The sequence below is a fragment of the Leptodactylus fuscus genome, chromosome 5 (genome assembly GCF_031893055.1).
Source record: "Leptodactylus fuscus isolate aLepFus1 chromosome 5, aLepFus1.hap2, whole genome shotgun sequence".
Lineage (NCBI taxonomy): Eukaryota > Metazoa > Chordata > Amphibia > Anura > Leptodactylidae > Leptodactylus > Leptodactylus fuscus.
In genome coordinates this window covers 34,954,177-34,972,069 of record NC_134269.1, presented here as the reverse complement: position 1 = coordinate 34,972,069, position 17,893 = coordinate 34,954,177, and the positions used below count along the sequence as shown (strand labels likewise).

The 17,893-nt window shown below is 44.4% G+C and overlaps 2 protein-coding genes across 2 annotated transcripts in view; both read left to right on the top strand.

Annotated features, from left to right (window-relative positions):
• The window catches only part of LOC142202649 (caspase-7-like), a 436,926-nt gene that overhangs the window by 89,695 nt on the left and 329,338 nt on the right, over window positions 1-17,893 (top strand). The window lies entirely within an intron of this gene.
• The window catches only part of LOXL2 (lysyl oxidase like 2), a 43,945-nt gene that overhangs the window by 24,937 nt on the left and 1,115 nt on the right, over window positions 1-17,893 (top strand). Inside the window, exons 3-13 of the mRNA XM_075272806.1 lie at window positions 59-234; window positions 6,193-6,404; window positions 6,865-7,087; window positions 7,845-8,028; window positions 8,283-8,434; window positions 10,386-10,553; window positions 10,953-11,118; window positions 11,200-11,443; window positions 14,844-14,959; window positions 15,246-15,382; window positions 17,667-17,778. Of these exons, the coding sequence (XP_075128907.1) occupies window positions 59-234; window positions 6,193-6,404; window positions 6,865-7,087; window positions 7,845-8,028; window positions 8,283-8,434; window positions 10,386-10,553; window positions 10,953-11,118; window positions 11,200-11,443; window positions 14,844-14,959; window positions 15,246-15,382; window positions 17,667-17,778 (1,890 nt within the window). The remainder of the gene's footprint in view (window positions 1-58; window positions 235-6,192; window positions 6,405-6,864; window positions 7,088-7,844; window positions 8,029-8,282; window positions 8,435-10,385; window positions 10,554-10,952; window positions 11,119-11,199; window positions 11,444-14,843; window positions 14,960-15,245; window positions 15,383-17,666; window positions 17,779-17,893) is intronic.

Genomic DNA, 17,893 nt, shown 5'->3' with positions numbered 1-17,893 from the left:
ATGTGCTCAATAACACTACACCATGACGTAATATGACCATGCTTACTGTCTCCAACAGGAAGAATCTGGATGGACAATGTGCACTGTGGAGGGAGGGAGAGAAGCATTGCTGAATGCACCCATAATGGTTGGGGAGTGACGGACTGTAAGCATAGCGAGGATGTGGGGGTACAGTGCAGCGACCGCAGGATCCCTGGATTCAAGAGTGACAATGCCTTGGTGGAGAGGCTGGAGGTGAGGAATGGTTTGCTGAACGTATGATAGAGGCAGATCTTTAGCCCAACTAAGGGTTAGGGTTTCCATCCCTTGGACTTCAGGTCTCTAGAGTAGATGGCCTCTCTAAGAATGATTGCAAAGTTACTAAGGGTCGTCCAGTCCCAGATGATGGCATGTGACAATGTGACCCATCCGCAGGATGTTGGCCCCTTCCTCAGTGTGCGCTCAGTCCTTGGTGGCCCAGTTGGACTGTAAGGTCTGGTTGTACTCAGCAAGACCGGACATTCATCACGTTTTCCATTAATCGCCGCCATGTCGTACCTCACACACCCAATCCATAAAAAGCAGTGTGGGAAATATTTGTATCTGCCACATATTTCAGTGGGTAGACGCAAAACTGATACTTCTCTGCTAGATATCACCCAGTATACACAGTCATTATAGCTTTCATATACTAGCGCTATACACAGCTCTAAGATAAGATGAGATCATCCTTTAATAGTCCCACCATGGGGAAATTCAGTGTGTTACAGCAGCATGGATAATACAGTGATAGTACAAGAAAAAGCACAGCTATGTAATATAAATCAGCTTATATACACCGTCACTATATCTGTCTCATCTGTATACAGATATTAGACTTCCTCAATCACACGTCCCTTTATAGTTATTGCACTCCCTCATGTACCGGACATGGCTGTCGCTGGGCTCCCGGGCTGATCTTGGCCATACAGCGGGGGAGCACTGCGTGGGCTGGTGTTTGCTCACTACTATCACACCTAGTATACAGTACACATTTCTTACCACACAAGCTCTCACCATACACAGTGCTGTACTGTACCACTACTTACACACACCAGGCCATGCTGATCCTTGCAAAAACCACTTTCCAGAATCAGGGACTTCTTCTAATACATTTTATGGAATTGCTATTCATGCTACAAAGCAGCACCTACGTGGACCCCCAGCTTCACCTAGTGCAGACATCGTCCTCAGATGTACCATGATGTGAGGGATTTGCTTTAGGCGTGCCCTTACTAATGGTGGCTCTGCCCTGTTTACTCTCTGCCCAGGCTGAGCCGCTCTCTGTCTGAGCCTGGTATTGGTGCCCGCAGCGCTTGGTCTGGGTATCGTGTGAAGTGTCTGGGTCACAAGTTCAGTGTCTCTTCTGCATGAAGAAGCTGTGTTTGCTGAGACTGTGGTCACATCTAAAAGAAGACTAGCCAGGGTATATATAGCGGGCAGCGGGCACCATGTGTACACAGCTCACCACTGAGAGAGAGTGTGACAGTATATTTAGGCTCGCACTCAGCTATTCTCCAGACTCTTTTATGCATCAGACATGTTTTCATTGCAGATAAGCCCTGTTTACCCATCTCTAGTTTGTTTTCCATCAAAACCCATCTGGTGCGGTTTCAGTGTATTTCTGTAGAGACCATGGACAGGCAGGGGGTGCAGGGACTGGTCCTATGAATTTGGCCCCTACTAGATATACTGTACGAGATCTCAACACTTAGGTGCAGGCGATAAAGACATTGTAATTTTATTCTATAGAGTAAAAGCGCTGCGGCGTTTCAGTCCATCCCAAACTTTCCTCCACCATCTAGATTGCCTGTAGACACACAAAAGGAGCGTGCTAAGGTGGGAGTTTTTTGGGCCAGATTTTAACGTGGAATTCGTGTCACAATCCAGCTAAAAAAAACCTTCAAAGTCATTTCCTTCGCGCTCGCGGAAACAAAAAGAAGTGACCTGCCCTTTCTTCAGGCGTCCACCTTGCGACACTCCCTCCCGACTAGGCCCATTCATTAGGGCCTAATCCAGAGTGGAAAGCCGTATGCACTCCACTGGCATCCAGTCGCGGCTAGCCATTTTTTGGACTGGATTCTAAGTTGGCCTCCACGTCAAAATCCGGTCCAAAAAACTCCCGTGTGAACCCAGCCTTAGCACACTCCTTTTTTCAGTCTACAGGCCATCTAGAGGTTTGAGGAAGATTTGGGATTTTAATAAAATGACAATTTCTTAATCTTGTATACCTGAATGCTGGAATCTTTTGTACATGTATTATGGAGGGAGTTCCTTTTTGAGAAGAACTTATCTTCAGAATCCTGTGTTGCTGCGTTTAGTTTACCCCAAGTAGGGTATCTAGGGGTGTCTTCACGTGTAGGGATTTGATGCTGAATCCGTCTCAAAATCCACCACAGATTCTGCCTGAAATCTGCCTGCCATTCATTTCTATGAGAGATAGTAGGTTAATCGCCTAGTGGAAAAGATAAGCGTCCTGCTCATTATTTAGGGGCATTCCATCTGAGAACTCCCATTGAAATTAATGGGAGGCGGAAAAATACACCTTTTGTTGGCATGGAATTGGACATGTACAGTGTCCATATTAGGACATCCTCAGATATCAGAGTCAAACATCAGATTAATACTAGTTTACAGCTCTGATACCTGACTTCTGACATCTGATTTGTCTGACACCTGACTCTGACACCTGACTCTGACTAGTGACATCTAATACCTGACCCTGATACCTGACTCTGACACCTGACCCTGATACCTGACTCTGATACCTGACCCTGATACCTGACACCTGACTCTGATACCTGACTTTGACACCTGACCCTGATACCTGACTCTGACACCTGACCCTGATACCTGACTCTGATACCTGATACCTGACTCTGATACCTGACTTTGACACCTGACTCTGATACCTGACTTTGACACCTGACTCTGACAACTGACACCTGACTCTGATACCTGACTCTGACACCTGACTCTGACAACTGACACCTGACTCTGATACCTGACTCTGACACCTGACACCTGACTCTGATACCTGACTCTGACAACTGACACCTGACTTTGATACCTGACTCTGACACCTGACTCTGATACCTGACTCTGACAACTGACTCTGAAACCTGACTCTGACTTCTGACTCCGTCAGAGATCAGACTCAGGCATCACATACAAGCCAGCACATACACTATGCCTCCCAATGATTGGCCAGGATTACAGAGCCCCCTGCTGACACTCAGGAGTAGAAGATACAGTGTATATAGGAGCTGCAGGCTGAGAATCTCAGATGAGACCTGATACCTGACTTGTGACTCCTTCATAGATCAGACTCAGACATCACATACAAGCCAGCACATACACTATACCTGCTAATGATTGGCCAGGATTACAGAGCCCCCTGCTGACACTCAGGCGTAGAAGATACAGTGTATATAGCAGCTGCAGGCTGAGAAACTCAGATGAGACCTGAGACCTGACTTGTGACTCTTTCAGAAGTCAGACTCAGACATCACATACAAGCCAGCACATACAATGGTGGAAACTTATCAAGTGAAATGCTCCAGAATTCTAGTATCATTTTCACCAAATACACCCTGTAACATGTTGGGCACCACATTTATCAAGTGTTTTAAATACTTTTAAAACTTGTGAAAAAAGGGGCGTAGACTCACAGTAAAGGGGCGGGACCTACAACATTGTGCTACAAAAATTCACCAATAAGCTCCAAAGAACCTCAACTAATATTCCATAGGAGACCCTGCTGCAGATTTTACCAAAAAATCATCAGAGAGAAAAGTCCTGCACAAAGTAGAGGAGGAGTAGAGCTGATTGGATGAGACTCTTGCAGTAATTGTCATTGACAGCATCTCCACCAATCAGAGCTTCTGAGGGAGGAACGTTCCAGACTTCAGCAGCTTTATGAAGTTCCCTCCCTCAGAAGCTCTGATTGGTGGAGATGCTGTCAATGACAATTACTGCAAGAGTCTCATCCAATCAGCTCTACTGTGATGTGATGTCTGAGTCTGATCTATGAAGGAGTCACAAGTCAGGTATCAGGTCTCATCTGAGTTTCTCAGCCTGCAGCTGCTATATACACTGTATCCTCTACTCCTGCAGGGGGCTCTGTAATCCTGGCCAATCATTAGCAGGTATAGTGTATGTGCTGGCTTGTATGTGATGTCTGAGTCTGATCTATGAAGGAGTCACAAGTCAGGTATCAGGTCTCATCTGAGATTCTCAGCCTGCAGCTCCTATATACACTGTATCTTCTACTCCTGAGTGTCAGCAGGGGGCTCTGTAATCCTGGCCAATCATTGGGAGGCATAGTGTATGTGCTGGCTTGTATGTGATGCCTGAGTCTGATCTCTGACGGAGTCAGAAGTCAGGTGTCAGAGTCAGGTATCAGAGTCAGGTATCAGAGTCAGGTGTCAGTTGTCAGAGTCAGGTGTCAGAGTCAGGTATCAAAGTCAGGTGTCAGTTGTCAGAGTCAGGTGTCAGAGTCAGGTATCAGAGTCAGGTGTCAAAGTCAGGTATCAGAGTCAGGTGTCAGAGTCAGGTATCAGTTGTCAGAGTCAGTTGTCAGAGTCAGGTATCAGGGTCAGGTGTCAGAGTCAGGTATCAGGGTCAGGTGTCAGAGTCAGGTATCAGAGTCAGGTATTAGATGTCAGAGTCAGGTGTCAGAGTCAGGTGTCAGACAAATCAGAAGTCAGGTATCAGAGCTGTAAACTAGCATTAATCTGATGTTTGACTCTGATATCTGAGGATGTACTAATATGGACACTGTAGACATGGAAGTCGTCAAAATTCGGAATTTGGCACTAGCCAATAAAGGCAAAACAGGTGACACTTTTCTCTAAATTCTGCATCACGTCAAAATCAGCTTCAAATTCAGTGTCAAAATCCTTGTCAGAAAAAATCTGCATCAAATTCCTGAATTCCTGCATTTAAACACCCCTATGTTTATAATAATATAGAATTTCTAAAAATCTCTTGCCATGCTGTTAAAGGTGCTTAGGGTATGTTCACACTTTGTACAAAGCTCAAAAATTCAGCTTCAGGAATTTGAAGTCGACTTTTTCTGCTTGACCAAATTCTGTTGCAGATTCTGCCCTGGAATTTACAAATTCTACACCAACCAGGCGGAATTTTCCTGCCTCCCATCCACTGCCATGGGACATTGAGCATAATGATCAGTGTCTGCCTCTCCTTTGAAATGAATGGGCAGGGTTCAGGTGGAATTTGGGGCTGATTTTGGGGAATGGGCCTCAAAATCAGTGGCACATTCCTCTGTACAAACATAGTCTTACTGTATGTGTATGGCAATAGTTTTATTGGGGTCTTCCAGACGTGAGTTGAAGATCACAGGCCTTACATATACATACCATAGAGGCTTTATATGTACTTATGTACCTATATGTGTATATAGGTGCAGATGGTAGAGGTGCCTCCAGTGGACCAGGGTATAGGAGGTATATACACAGTAGATCTTAAATTATATCCTGTTACATCTATAAAATACAATACATCTGTGCCTATACATGTCCTGTAGGGTTAAGCACACATCTGGCAGACGCCTCCTATAGGGGAGCGCCTCCTCCTGCATTCTGCTGTGGTCACGTAGAGTGGAGGACTGGCTGTGACTCACTCTGGGTGTGTGGGGTGAGCTAGAAGCAAGCACTCTTATCCCTTACACTTGGCTAGACTGCTGAGCTGACACTCTGCAATGGCAATTACAATCTGCTTCAATAGTCATGTTTTATTCTTGGTGACTCTTAATATATCATAACCCAAAAACCTACAAATGACGTCAGCCATACAAGTAAGACCAGTAATGCCTAGATGCAACAACACCCCCCGAAATTATACCCCTTGTCCCCACCTACTACAAATAATACAGAAGAGGAAAATGGTGGCTACTGAGTCTCATTTCATTGATATCCCACTGATTTCAATACTTCATTTATCCTGTGGAGGAGCTGTAGGAATATTGTACACTTGCAGTCGGATACCCAACATATCATAGATTACACGATGGGATACAATAACTTTATTTTCAGGCTACAGTTCTTATGAAAATGTATTGTGGGTGTAATAATAGTGTATATTACATATACTGTATGTGATCAGGTCTAAGGTCAGCTTTACATGTATGTTCTGCTATTTCCTTCATGGTAGGAGCTGCAAATCCAGGTCGAAGAAGTGCGCATACGCCCAATCCTGGCCACCTACCGAAAACGTGTGCCTGTAACTGAGGGTTATGTAGAAGTCAAAGTCGATAACACGTGGTTGCAGGTGTGTGATACCCATTGGACCCCAAAAAACAGCAGAGTGATATGTGGCATGTTCGGTTTCCCTGGAGAAAGGAAATACAACCAGAAGGTGTACAAGTAAGTGGGCTATCCTCACCACAAGGCCATGAGTAAGACCTGTAAATGGGAAGAAATGGTTTCTGATCTCTGGTAGTCTAAACAAATAATACTATAAGTAATGACAATCTATGTACAGCTCTGTGGAATAAACTGGCGCTATATAGATGAATAAATTCATTGTAACATACTAGAAAGTACAAGGTATAACATATCCTGACTAAGAAGAGCCTACAAATATCTATAAGAACATAGCTGATGTTCTTCACTACCATCTGTTGTTCATATCTGGTAGTGCAGGATCCATCCCCAACATAATAAAGTGCATGAGGACTTTTACCATTCTCTGTGAAAATAATAGGTATATAATATGAGACTTTAAAAGCCATACTGATCAGATTTCATCTTTTTATCCATTGTAATAAACCCAGTCATCTATTGGATTCTGTTGTTTCACCCATTAAACTGTATCTTTCGCCAGGATGTTCGCCACCCGCAAGAAGCACACTTATTGGAAGTTCTCGGCAAACTGCACCGGAAATGAGGCCCATCTCTCCTCCTGCAATGTGGGAGGACAACTAAGCACCAATATTTCCACTAACCAGATCTGCTCCGATGGCGCCCCTGCAGTTGTTAGCTGTACTCCTGGAAGAGCCTTCGCCCCCAGTCCAGCCAATGGCTTCCGCAAAGCTTTCCGTCAAGAGGTACAATTGAGGTTATGTCACTAGTATAATAATCTCTTTTATCATTCCTGACTTAAAGGCAATGTATCACGTGGAAAATGTTGGTCAGTCTGCAGGCAGCATGTTATAGAGCAGGAGGAGCTGAGCAGATTGATATAGAAGTTTATGGGAAAAGGTTCAGTATAAATTGTCATTTATCTGTTGAAATCTTTGCTCTTTCTATGTTGAGAAGTCTAGGAGGCGGAGCTATCAGTGACTACTCCTCGCCTCTATGACTGTGAGTCACTGATAGCTCCGCCTCCTGCAGAGATTTCAATGGATAAATGGCAAGTTATAGCGAATCTTGTCCCATAAAACTATATATCGATTTGCTCAGCTCCTCCTGCTCTATAACATGCAGTCGGCAGGGTGCACATGACCAGAACCACCAGAACCTAACCCAGGAGGATTGTAATTCTGCCTCTGATGAATTGTTATTGGTGGACAGCACTGATGACAGACATAAATTCCAAAGTAATATTAAGACACATTGATGAATATTTGCCAAGTGCATGGTGGTCTAAAGCCAGGTCCAGAAAACATGCAATGCTTAACCATGGATCTATGGATTTTCTATTTAGAATCTGCAGATTTTTAGGGGGATGGAGGTTGCCATGAATTTTGATGAAATGTCATACTATTCATTTCTAGCCCATGCATTGATATGGATATGGTCATCTTATTATGGGTATAGTAGTCTATGTCTCACTTTGTTGTAATTTTTATTCCTATTTTATAGCAGCCACTGATACGTCTAAGGGGCGGAGCCAATATTGGAGAAGGACGAGTTGAAGTCCTAAAGAACAACGAGTGGGGAACAATTTGTGACGACAAGTGGAACTTGGTATCTGCCAGTGTGGTCTGCAGGGAACTTGGCTTTGGAACTGCCAAAGAGGCCTTGGTGGGAGCACAGTTGGGGCAAGGTAATATGAGAATGCAAGAAGTGATGTAACCAGGGCTGTGGGGTAGGTAGGCCAAACCACCGACTCCAACTCCTTCAGACATGGATGACAGTCATAAGCAGTAAAGATCCTCTAATTCATGAAAAATCCTATAAAAATAGTTATACTTCTAATTAATTATGCAATATTAATAATTGTATGATATAATATTCTGACTCCAACTCCACAGCCCTGGATATAAGTCTTACCATGTTACGTTGCATGTCTTTTCTTAGGAATGGGCCACATCCATATGAGTGAAATCCAGTGCACTGGTTTTGAGAAGTCCATTATAGACTGCACATTTAATACCCACAACACGGGCTGCAACCACGAGGAGGACGCCGCAGTGAGGTGTAACGTACCAGCCATGGGATTTCAAAACCAGGTACAAAAAGAAATTTCTTCTATCTTTGCTCCTTTCTTGGACATACCACTGCTGTCACTGGGACAAAGACACCCAATGGATTGCTATAACAGACGAGAAGGGTGCTCAGGGGGTACACAGTTAGGTCCAAAAATATTTGGGAAGTGATGCAATCTTCATGAGTCGGGTGCTGCAGCCACTATATTGGATTTTAAAACATTTCGGAATTGAAGTCTCCTCACTTCAGGGGCTCAAAAGTAATGGGACAAATAAACACTCCTGGAGGCTGATGAATGGTTTGCACCTTGTGGTGAACACTCTGCATTTGCTCTAAGATAGACTTAGATATTGATTCACCTACTTCATGGAGAGTGTTCTTTACTTGGGTGGATGTTGTGAAGGGTTTTCTTCACCATAGAAAAGATTCTTTGTTCATCTACTACTGTTGTCTTCTGTGGCTGTCCAGGCCTTCTTGAGTTCCCCAGCTCACCAGTGCGCTCTTTTTTAGCCAAACTGTTGATTCGGCCACTTCTAACGTTTCCATCCTCTCTCTGATGGATTTCTTCTTTTTTCATCCTTATGATGGACATTGAGCGGTCCTTTGACCACATGTTGTGGGTTCACAGCAACAGCTCCCAAATACAAATGTCACAGCTGGGATTAATTCCAGACAGATTAAGGAGGGGATAGCCCAGGCAGCCCATTAAATAGCTTTTGAGATAATTGTCCTATTACCTTTGATTCCATGAAAAGGAGACAGCTACATATTACAGAACTGCAATTCCTAAACCCTTCCTCCAATTAGGATGTGAATACCCTTAAAGTAATGAGAGTCTGAACTTTAAGCCTAAATTCATTATATAACTGTACCTTCAATATGTTTTGGTAACCAGATAATATTCCAAAACTTGTGTCACAGTCCAAATATTTCTGGACTTAACTGTACCTAATGGTCAGATTTATGTCATTCTAAAAAAACATTATGTCTATGTGAATCTAACATGGTTTCCAAAAAAGAAATAAAAAATAAATTTTACTTTTGAAGCCTGAGACCCCCTTAAGGTGTCGAATTCCAGGTGGGGGAGAGCCTCAGTGTGCATCCTGACAATTGGGGAGGGACAGAGACATCATGCAGAAAGAAGATAGTGCTGGGGGATTCAACTTATGCAGTAAGCAGTGCAGCGCTGAAGTCTCCTGAAGATTGAGTGCACACTGGTCAGTTTAACCCATGTGTGCAGGGCAGGCGGTCAGCACACAGTACTGTGCTGGCAGCTGCCTGCTGCTCTTTCTACTGCCTGGGGAAGAAGGGGTTACAATGCCACGTTCAGTGCTGTAACCCCTTATTCCCCAGACAGCAAACTTATTACAATATTATGCATTACAGTACATAATAGTGTGTGCAGGGGCCACTATGGGGGAATAATACTGTGTGCAGGGGCCACTATAGGGAATAATACTGTGTGCAGGGCCACTATAGGGAATAATACTGTGTGCAGGGGCCACTATAGGGAATAATACTGTGCGCAGGGGCCACTATGGGGGAATAATACTGTGTGCAGGGGCCACTATAGGGAATAATACTTTGTGCAGGGCCACTATAGGGAATAATACTGTGTGCAGGGGCCACTATAGGGAATAATATTGTGTGCAGGGGCCACTATGCGGGAATAATACTGTGTGCAGGGGCCACTATGGGGCATAATAGTGTGTGTGCAGGAAAGCAGCGTAGGGAGGCGTTCACTCAGGGTCTTTGGGGGGGGGGGGGGGAGGCATGTCAAAAGTTCGCCACGGGGCCCTGCCATACCTAGTTACGCCACTGCTTGTTCATGAAACTAGCGTAATCCACAACAATACAAGTACTCAATAAGACTTGGTAATTCTTTGGTATAGAATCTAGGTATAGTGATCTCATGGAAGTAAAAATTGCCTAAGAATGTTCACAACTCATCCAAGATTATGTATTTCCAACCAGATCCGTCTAAGTGGTGGACGAAACCCCCATGAGGGACGAGTTGAGGTGCTGATGGAACGTAATGGGACACTGAAATGGGGCACTGTGTGCAGTGATGGCTGGGGTACACTGGAGGCCATGATTGTGTGCCGGCAGCTAGGATTGGGTTTTGCCAGTCATGCATTCCAGGTAAGCACTGAATGTTATTGGTATTGGTCAGAGGACGCCTTGACCAGCTCTAATTTTCTAATATTTTTGGATCCTGCCGATGACTCTGTGGATTATTACAGCTAGTTATGAGACTTCACTTTTCATGAACTACGACCACCATCATCCCTCAATGATATAGAAGGTTTCCGGATGATTTTCCAAGCTATTTTGTATGCAGCAGTGGTCCTCACACTCTCATAACTCACTAGCCAGGGCTGTAGAGTCGTAGTTGTGTAGTCGTAGTCAGGACTAGTTTTCGGTTTGCAACCAATCACAATGCAGCTTCAATTTTTCAGGAGCAGAATACAAAATCAAAGCTGTGCTGTGATTGGATCTGTATTGCTTATGACTGAGCATGGCATTCTCTTGTCTCTCCAGGAAACCTGGTACTGGCAGGGGGATATCAACGCAGATAATGTCATCATGAGTGGTGTAAAGTGTTCAGGCACAGAGATGTCTCTTGCACATTGCAGACATGACGGAGTCAATATCAACTGTCCCAAAGGTGGTGGAAGTTTTGCTGCCGGAGTATCATGTGCAGAGAGTAAGTGTTTAGCAAACTGTAAAGAGTATACGGATGTAGCCGGAGGTTTGACGCTAACTACCCAACTTTCTTCCCCAATAGCTGCCCCAGATTTGGTCTTAAATGCCCCATTGGTTGAGCAGACCACCTACCTGGAGGACAGACCCATGTTTATGCTGCAGTGTGCACATGAAGAGCGCTGCCTCGCCTCCTCCGCTGACCGGGCCAGTTACACCACAGGGTACCGCCGCCTCCTGAGATTTAGCTCACAGATACACAACAATGGCCAAGCTGATTTCAGACCTAAGGCTGGACGCCATGCATGGGTATGGCATGAATGCCACCGGTAAGTGACAAAAGAGGCCAAACAAAAATAGAAATGCCGCCATGACCATTTATTCAAAATTCAAGGGGAATTGATAAGTTACAGCACTGTGTAATATGGATCCTGATGGTATTCAGGCATATGGACATGGTCTCCTTCTCTGAGCCAGTACACGTATTCACAAATATCCCATGTTACATGAAGATGTATGTTTACTAGCATTGGCCCTCTTTTTCTAAGTGATCAATGAGCCTGTTGGCCCTTAAGCACAATAAGCTGCTATCAGAGAGTATATAGCCCAAAGGTGGTCTGCTGATAACCATCCTCCTGCCCCTAATACACATGAACACTTGGCTGAGCAAGCACGTACTGTCAATAGGAAGCAGGAAATACGCCAACACTGGACACTTGAATGATCGGGCATATTCAAATCCAACATGTCCATTAGCTTCTCTCCAACTATCATATATATAACCCTACATATCACAGAGCTCAGCTTCTCTCCAACTATCATATATATAACCCTACATATCACAGAGCTCAGCTTCTCTCCAACTATCATATATATAACCCTACATATCACAGAGCTCAGCTTCTCTCCTCTATCATATAACCCTATATATCACAGAGCTCAGCTTCTCTCCTCTATCATATAACCCTATATATCACAGAGCTCAGCTTCTCTCCTCTATCATATAACCCTATATATCACAGAGCTCAGCTTCTCTCCTCTATCATATAACCCTATATATCACAGAGCTCAGCTTCTCTCCTCTATCATATAACCCTATATATCACAGAGCTCAGCTTCTCTCCCTCTACCATATAACCCTATATATCACAGAGCTCAGCTTCTCTCCCCTATCATATAACCCTATATATCACAGAGCTCAGCGTCTCTCCCTCTGTCATATAACCCTATATATCACAGAGCTCAGCTTCTCTCCTCCATCATATAATCCTATATATCACAGAGCTCAGCTTCTCTCCTCTATCATATATCCCTATATATCACAGAGCTCAGCTTCTCTCCTCTATCATATAAACATATATATCACAGAGCTCAGCTTCTCTCCTCTATAATATCACCCTATATATCACAGAGCTCAGCTTCTCTCCTCTATCATATAATCCTATATATCACATAGCTTAGCTTCTCTCCTCTATCATATATCCCTATATATCACAGAGCTCAGCTTCTCTCCTCTATGATATACACAGGGCAGTAGACCTCACCTGACAGCTTCACTTTAACTATCAGTAAGAAATAAGTTAGTTCTTTTTAGCAGTAGATGGAATTTCACATCTGACCTTCTTACTTCCTATCCAGACACTTTTACCCTTTTCTTGGGTTTTAAGTGCAGAAATGTTCCAGTAAACACTTTAGACCACCGTTCTGACCCATTATAAAAATAAACCTTATTTCCCTCATAAAATAAAAATATTCTACCTGGAATGTTTCCCTTTCTGCTCCGGCTTTCATGGCCCTGATGCTCGTTCTCACCATTATTTACTATTGATCGGAATTAGATTAGTCAGTCTAAATGTAGAATTTCCAAGCAGATGGAAGCCAAAATAAGCCTTAAATATAGTATGGAGGTGTACCCAGGGCCCGCTGCTCTTCAGTACACCCCACCCCTAATTATATATGCCATAAAGAGCATCCCAGACCGGAGTCGAGGAATACAGGATCAGTATAAAGACCTGCTTGTCTTCCTGGCACTTGGCTCCAGAACAGGGTGGGGTGGCTACATAACTATGGTTTAGTGTAAGGTAAAGTCATGGTCTAGGTAGTCAAGGCGGGAAGGAGGAATCTGTGTGTTGTGGCTGTGGGCAGTAAAGGTGCACCATCAATAGTCTAAGAGGAACAAGTCAAGTTTATTTGGGGGGAGATCGGAGAACATGATGTGCTGAAGTGGATGAAGAATGCAGGTGTCAGTACTGGGGGGAGGGGGGATAATAAACCCTTCTTAAGTCAGAGAACTTGACTGACCCCGTAATACAGGGATCCATAGATCGTATAGCTGTTACACGTTAGTATCCACTTCTATTTGTTCTTAGTATCTTGGATGTAATACAAGTCTGAGATATAGATGTTCACTTCTTCCCATACATTGCAGGCTGCTGTGTGCCGTTCAGAGAAGCGGTCTGTGCATCTTATCTCCATACTAAGGCATAGGTCGCCAACCTTTTGTACAACTCTGACTGAAGGTTGAAAGCCACATTGGGTTAAAAAATATAAAGGATGAAATTGCAAAGATTTTACTGCAATTATACAAATAATATTATATACCATCTAAGTTGGCACTGCTCGGAGCGGATACATATTCTATATCGCCAGTATTTTTGTTGCATTGTAACCAGTGCTTATGGCCATAACTAGGGGCCTGCCGTGGGAAGCCACACAGATAGGGGTCCCAAGCCACTTGTGACTCGTGAGCTATGATCGGGGACCACTGTCCTAAGGGGCCATAAACACATAAGTATTCAGAAGAGAAATCAGAGCTAGAGTATGAGCCATCAGACAGCTTTTCTGACGGGAACACATGCCTGGCATTTTTGTTATTATGTAATAGGCTGCTGTTGAGGCCAATAACATTAAAAACCATGACTCGCCTCTCCTGCCCGCTCCTCTGATTCCAGTGGCAGCAGGTTTAGTTTCCTACTTCCAGATGCCCGATTGTTTGTGCCAGGTGGCCACTGCAGCCAGTCATTGCATGTTATTGCATTCGCGTGCCGTTTGTGAAGAGGTCACTGCTGAGGCCTGTGATTTGATATAACGGCCACCTGGCACAAACGGGACATCACTGGTGACGTCAACAAGGGGGAATTGCCCACAGAAGACTGTACCTGCTGCCACTAGAAATGGAGGCCTATGGTAAGTCCCAGCCGCCTGACCGCCATACCTTCACCATGTAGTGTTGGCAACTCCTTTATCACCGCAGTACACTGCGCCCTCATCAGGATCCCACCCACATCGGCCTCCCTTATATCCAGGCCCACCACCCCAATAATAAGAGGCATTAGGGGGTCAATGAGACGTCTCTAGATCTAGACCTTTAGAAGTCACGTGCACCCTCCTTTAATGAGGAGTAAAACGGTGACTTTCTTATTGTTCGTCCATGTGTATTGTGTTAGGTCGTGCGGCTGGTTTTCTGTACTTTATGAAGTCCTGATGTCTTTAGATCTGAGTGTTTTAGTGATGGTGGAGCTGAGCTGGCAAGTCATTTTGCTCTTGATCTCCAGTTCAGACTGGCCCAAGTTTTTTTTTTTTTTTTTTGCTTTCATCTTCATGTTCCATCCAAAATTGCATCTATGTAGAGGTGTTTCTTCTAAAACAGATATTCTAAGCTTAAGATATTTTCTCCAAAGCCGTCATGATACACCACACTATGCTGAACCCATCATTTGCTCCTTTCAGCCACTTCCACAGTATGGAGGTCTTCACGCACTACGATCTACTGAGCTTGAATGGAACCAAGATTGCTGAAGGACACAAGGCCAGCTTCTGCTTGGAGGACTCCGAATGTGAAACAGGTATAGAAAGCACCTACCATATTGTCATCACTTTATAGGATGGATTCACACACACACAGCAGATTCATTGCAGTCATTTCTGTGCCTGAAAATCAGTTCCATTCAAGTCAATAGGTCTGGAGCACCGAGAACTGCCGGAGCTTCATTCAGAGAACTGGAACAGGCGCAGAATTTTCTGCAACCAATGGTGAAATTGTCTTGTCTTCCTACATCTGGGATCCTCTGCCATTGCCCCAGTGATCACTTCTTGTCCCTCCCAAGCTCATCTCTTCCTCCGTCTCTTTAGATGTGCAGAAACAATACGTATGCGCAAATTTTGGAGAACAAGGCATCAGCGTCGGCTGCTGGGACGTCTACAGACATGATATTGACTGTCAGTGGATAGATATCACAGACGTCGCTCCAGGAGATTACTTCTTCCAGGTGAGTCCCACAATGCAACTCATGTTCATTCCTTTAAGAGGTTGTCGGGTCATAGGGATTTAACCACAGGATAGAGGTAACTTGTTGATTGGTCAGGGAGCCCGACACCCTCACAATTTGGGGTTATGCACCTCTGTTTGTAATGGAGTGGGAGGTTGGACAACGCGTGCCACCTCATTCATTTCAATGGGGACCACCACAATTACTTGGCTAGATCTGGCAGTTTCCACTAAACTAAATCGAACGGTCTGACCAGTCACTCCATTGCAAACTGGGGTACAAACCATCTCCGTCCTTGTAATCAGTGAGTCGCCATCCTGAGTATGAATTACTGGCTAGATGAATCTATGGGACGAGGACAGTATACAGTGCTATCCCTCTGTAATACACGTCTTAAACCTATCACTACACGAGACGCCCAGTCCGCCATGTAGGGAAGCATATGTTGTAACGGCTCTCCGGTCCCTGCGGGAATCTGAAGCATTTACAGTATGCTGGCATGTCTCCCCATGTAATCGTGCTGCTCGCCCATATGGTCCTCATTCACGTTGCACGATTTTTGCAGCCGCTTTTTGACTCAGAGCCAAGTCAGCGATATTTTATAAATCCTTCCCAAAACGTGGATAGCAATGTGACAAGGAGCAGGGTGTTTATCAGTCAGGATTTAGCTACCTCACAAGAAAAAAAAAAAAAGGGAAAGAAACTTGGAAAGCGATCAAGAGACACAGCTGTTCGTCAGGAAAAGTATTAGTCATATTGGAGACGTCTCGGAACTTTCCTTACTGTTGTTTTTTATAGGCACGATCTAACTATTTAAGAATCAATAAAGATGGGCTATGTAATAAATAGAATGAGCTCTTCGTGTAGACATGGCAAAGGTCTAGGACGTGTTGCGGTGTTGTGCAGTGCAGTGCATTGTCTTCTGTTGGTCAATAGACAGCCACGGTGTCAGCACTGGACTGAGATTTGTGGTTTTTCAAGGTTCCAGTAACCCATTTACGTATCCACTAGGGCAAAGTTCAGTGACCACCAGTCCTCCAGCTGTTGCAAAACTACAACTCCCATCATGCACACTATCTCGGCTGTTCACAACACTCACACAGAAGTGACTGGAGCATGATGGGAGTTGTTTACAAAAGCTGGAGGCCTGGTGCTCGCTGACCCCTGATTGAGGGAAAGGTTAATAGGATATGTTTGTTAGATAGATTTGTAAGACAGGCGCCTACGCTAAAGGCATTTTTCAGCATTTATCTCCTATCTTTTGGACAAGGGAATAAGAATCTTCAACTGGACACCCCTTTTAAAGAGGCTCTTTCATTAGATTTTCCAGTTTTTAGATACATATGCCTGAAAATTCAGGTGCTGCTAACTTGTTCACGCCCTCCTCCTTGCAATTCACCGCCTACGGCCCAGCATTTTTGATCGAAATCTTGTGCATGCGCAGTAGTGCTCCCTCCGGAGGGCTACTGCACACGCTTCAGCGCCAATTTTGTGCAGAGAACTGCTCAGTTCCCCTGAGAACTACGCGAGTGAGCTGCGAATGAGCAGTACGGTCGTGGTGTTCACTACAGGAAAATGGTGCTGGAGCGTGCACAGTTGCACTCGAGGGAGCACTACTGTGCATGCGCAAGATTTTGATTGAAACCACCGGGCTGGAGGCAGTGAATCGCAAGGAGGAGGAAGTCAAATAAGAGAGGGCGTGAACAAGCCATGACGCAGGGGGTGCACGGAATGCTCACTGTGCACGGTAGGACTTATTTACATATACGTTTTAACGGTAATTTAGAAAAACAGGGGGGGGGGACGGGTTTCAAAACAGATTAGCAGCACCTGAATAGCCTATGTCCATCTAAAAACCGGAAAATCTAATACTAGAGCCCCTTTAAGGCTGAGGGTGACACAGCTTTTTTTGTTAAATATTTTTGCAGTTTAAGCCAAAGCCAGGAATGGATTGAGTAGAAGGGAGCAGTATAACAACTTCCTATACATTTCCTTTTCCTTTTGGTGCCACTTCTGGCTTTGGCTGCATTTCCACAACATATGGCCACAGCCTAGAGCAGAAAAGTAGAACTGAGAATAACCCTCCAAACCAAAACCCATACGATTTCTGCTCGACCATACACACTTGCTAAGTATGCTTGCCTGTAGCCGTTCTTGCAGTCTGCCTTCATCTATAAAGGAGCTGCTGCTACTTTTAGTATAAAAACACAGCGCCATCTAGTGCTCAGCAGTCCTGGCAATGTGCATTTTGCGTTACACTTTTTTTTTCTTTTGGTTTCTTTAGATTGTAATTAACCCAAATCAGGAAGTGGCAGAATCAGACTACAGTAACAACGTCATGAAGTGTCGCTGCCGATATGACGGCCAACGCATCTGGATGTACAACTGCCATATAGGTGAGTGCAGCGAGACCAAACAGAAATACTGAAGGGTTAATCTGAAATCCCATAGACTGATATCTGTACAGCACTGCAGAATATGTTGGTGCTATAGAATTAAATTGGTCTTTCT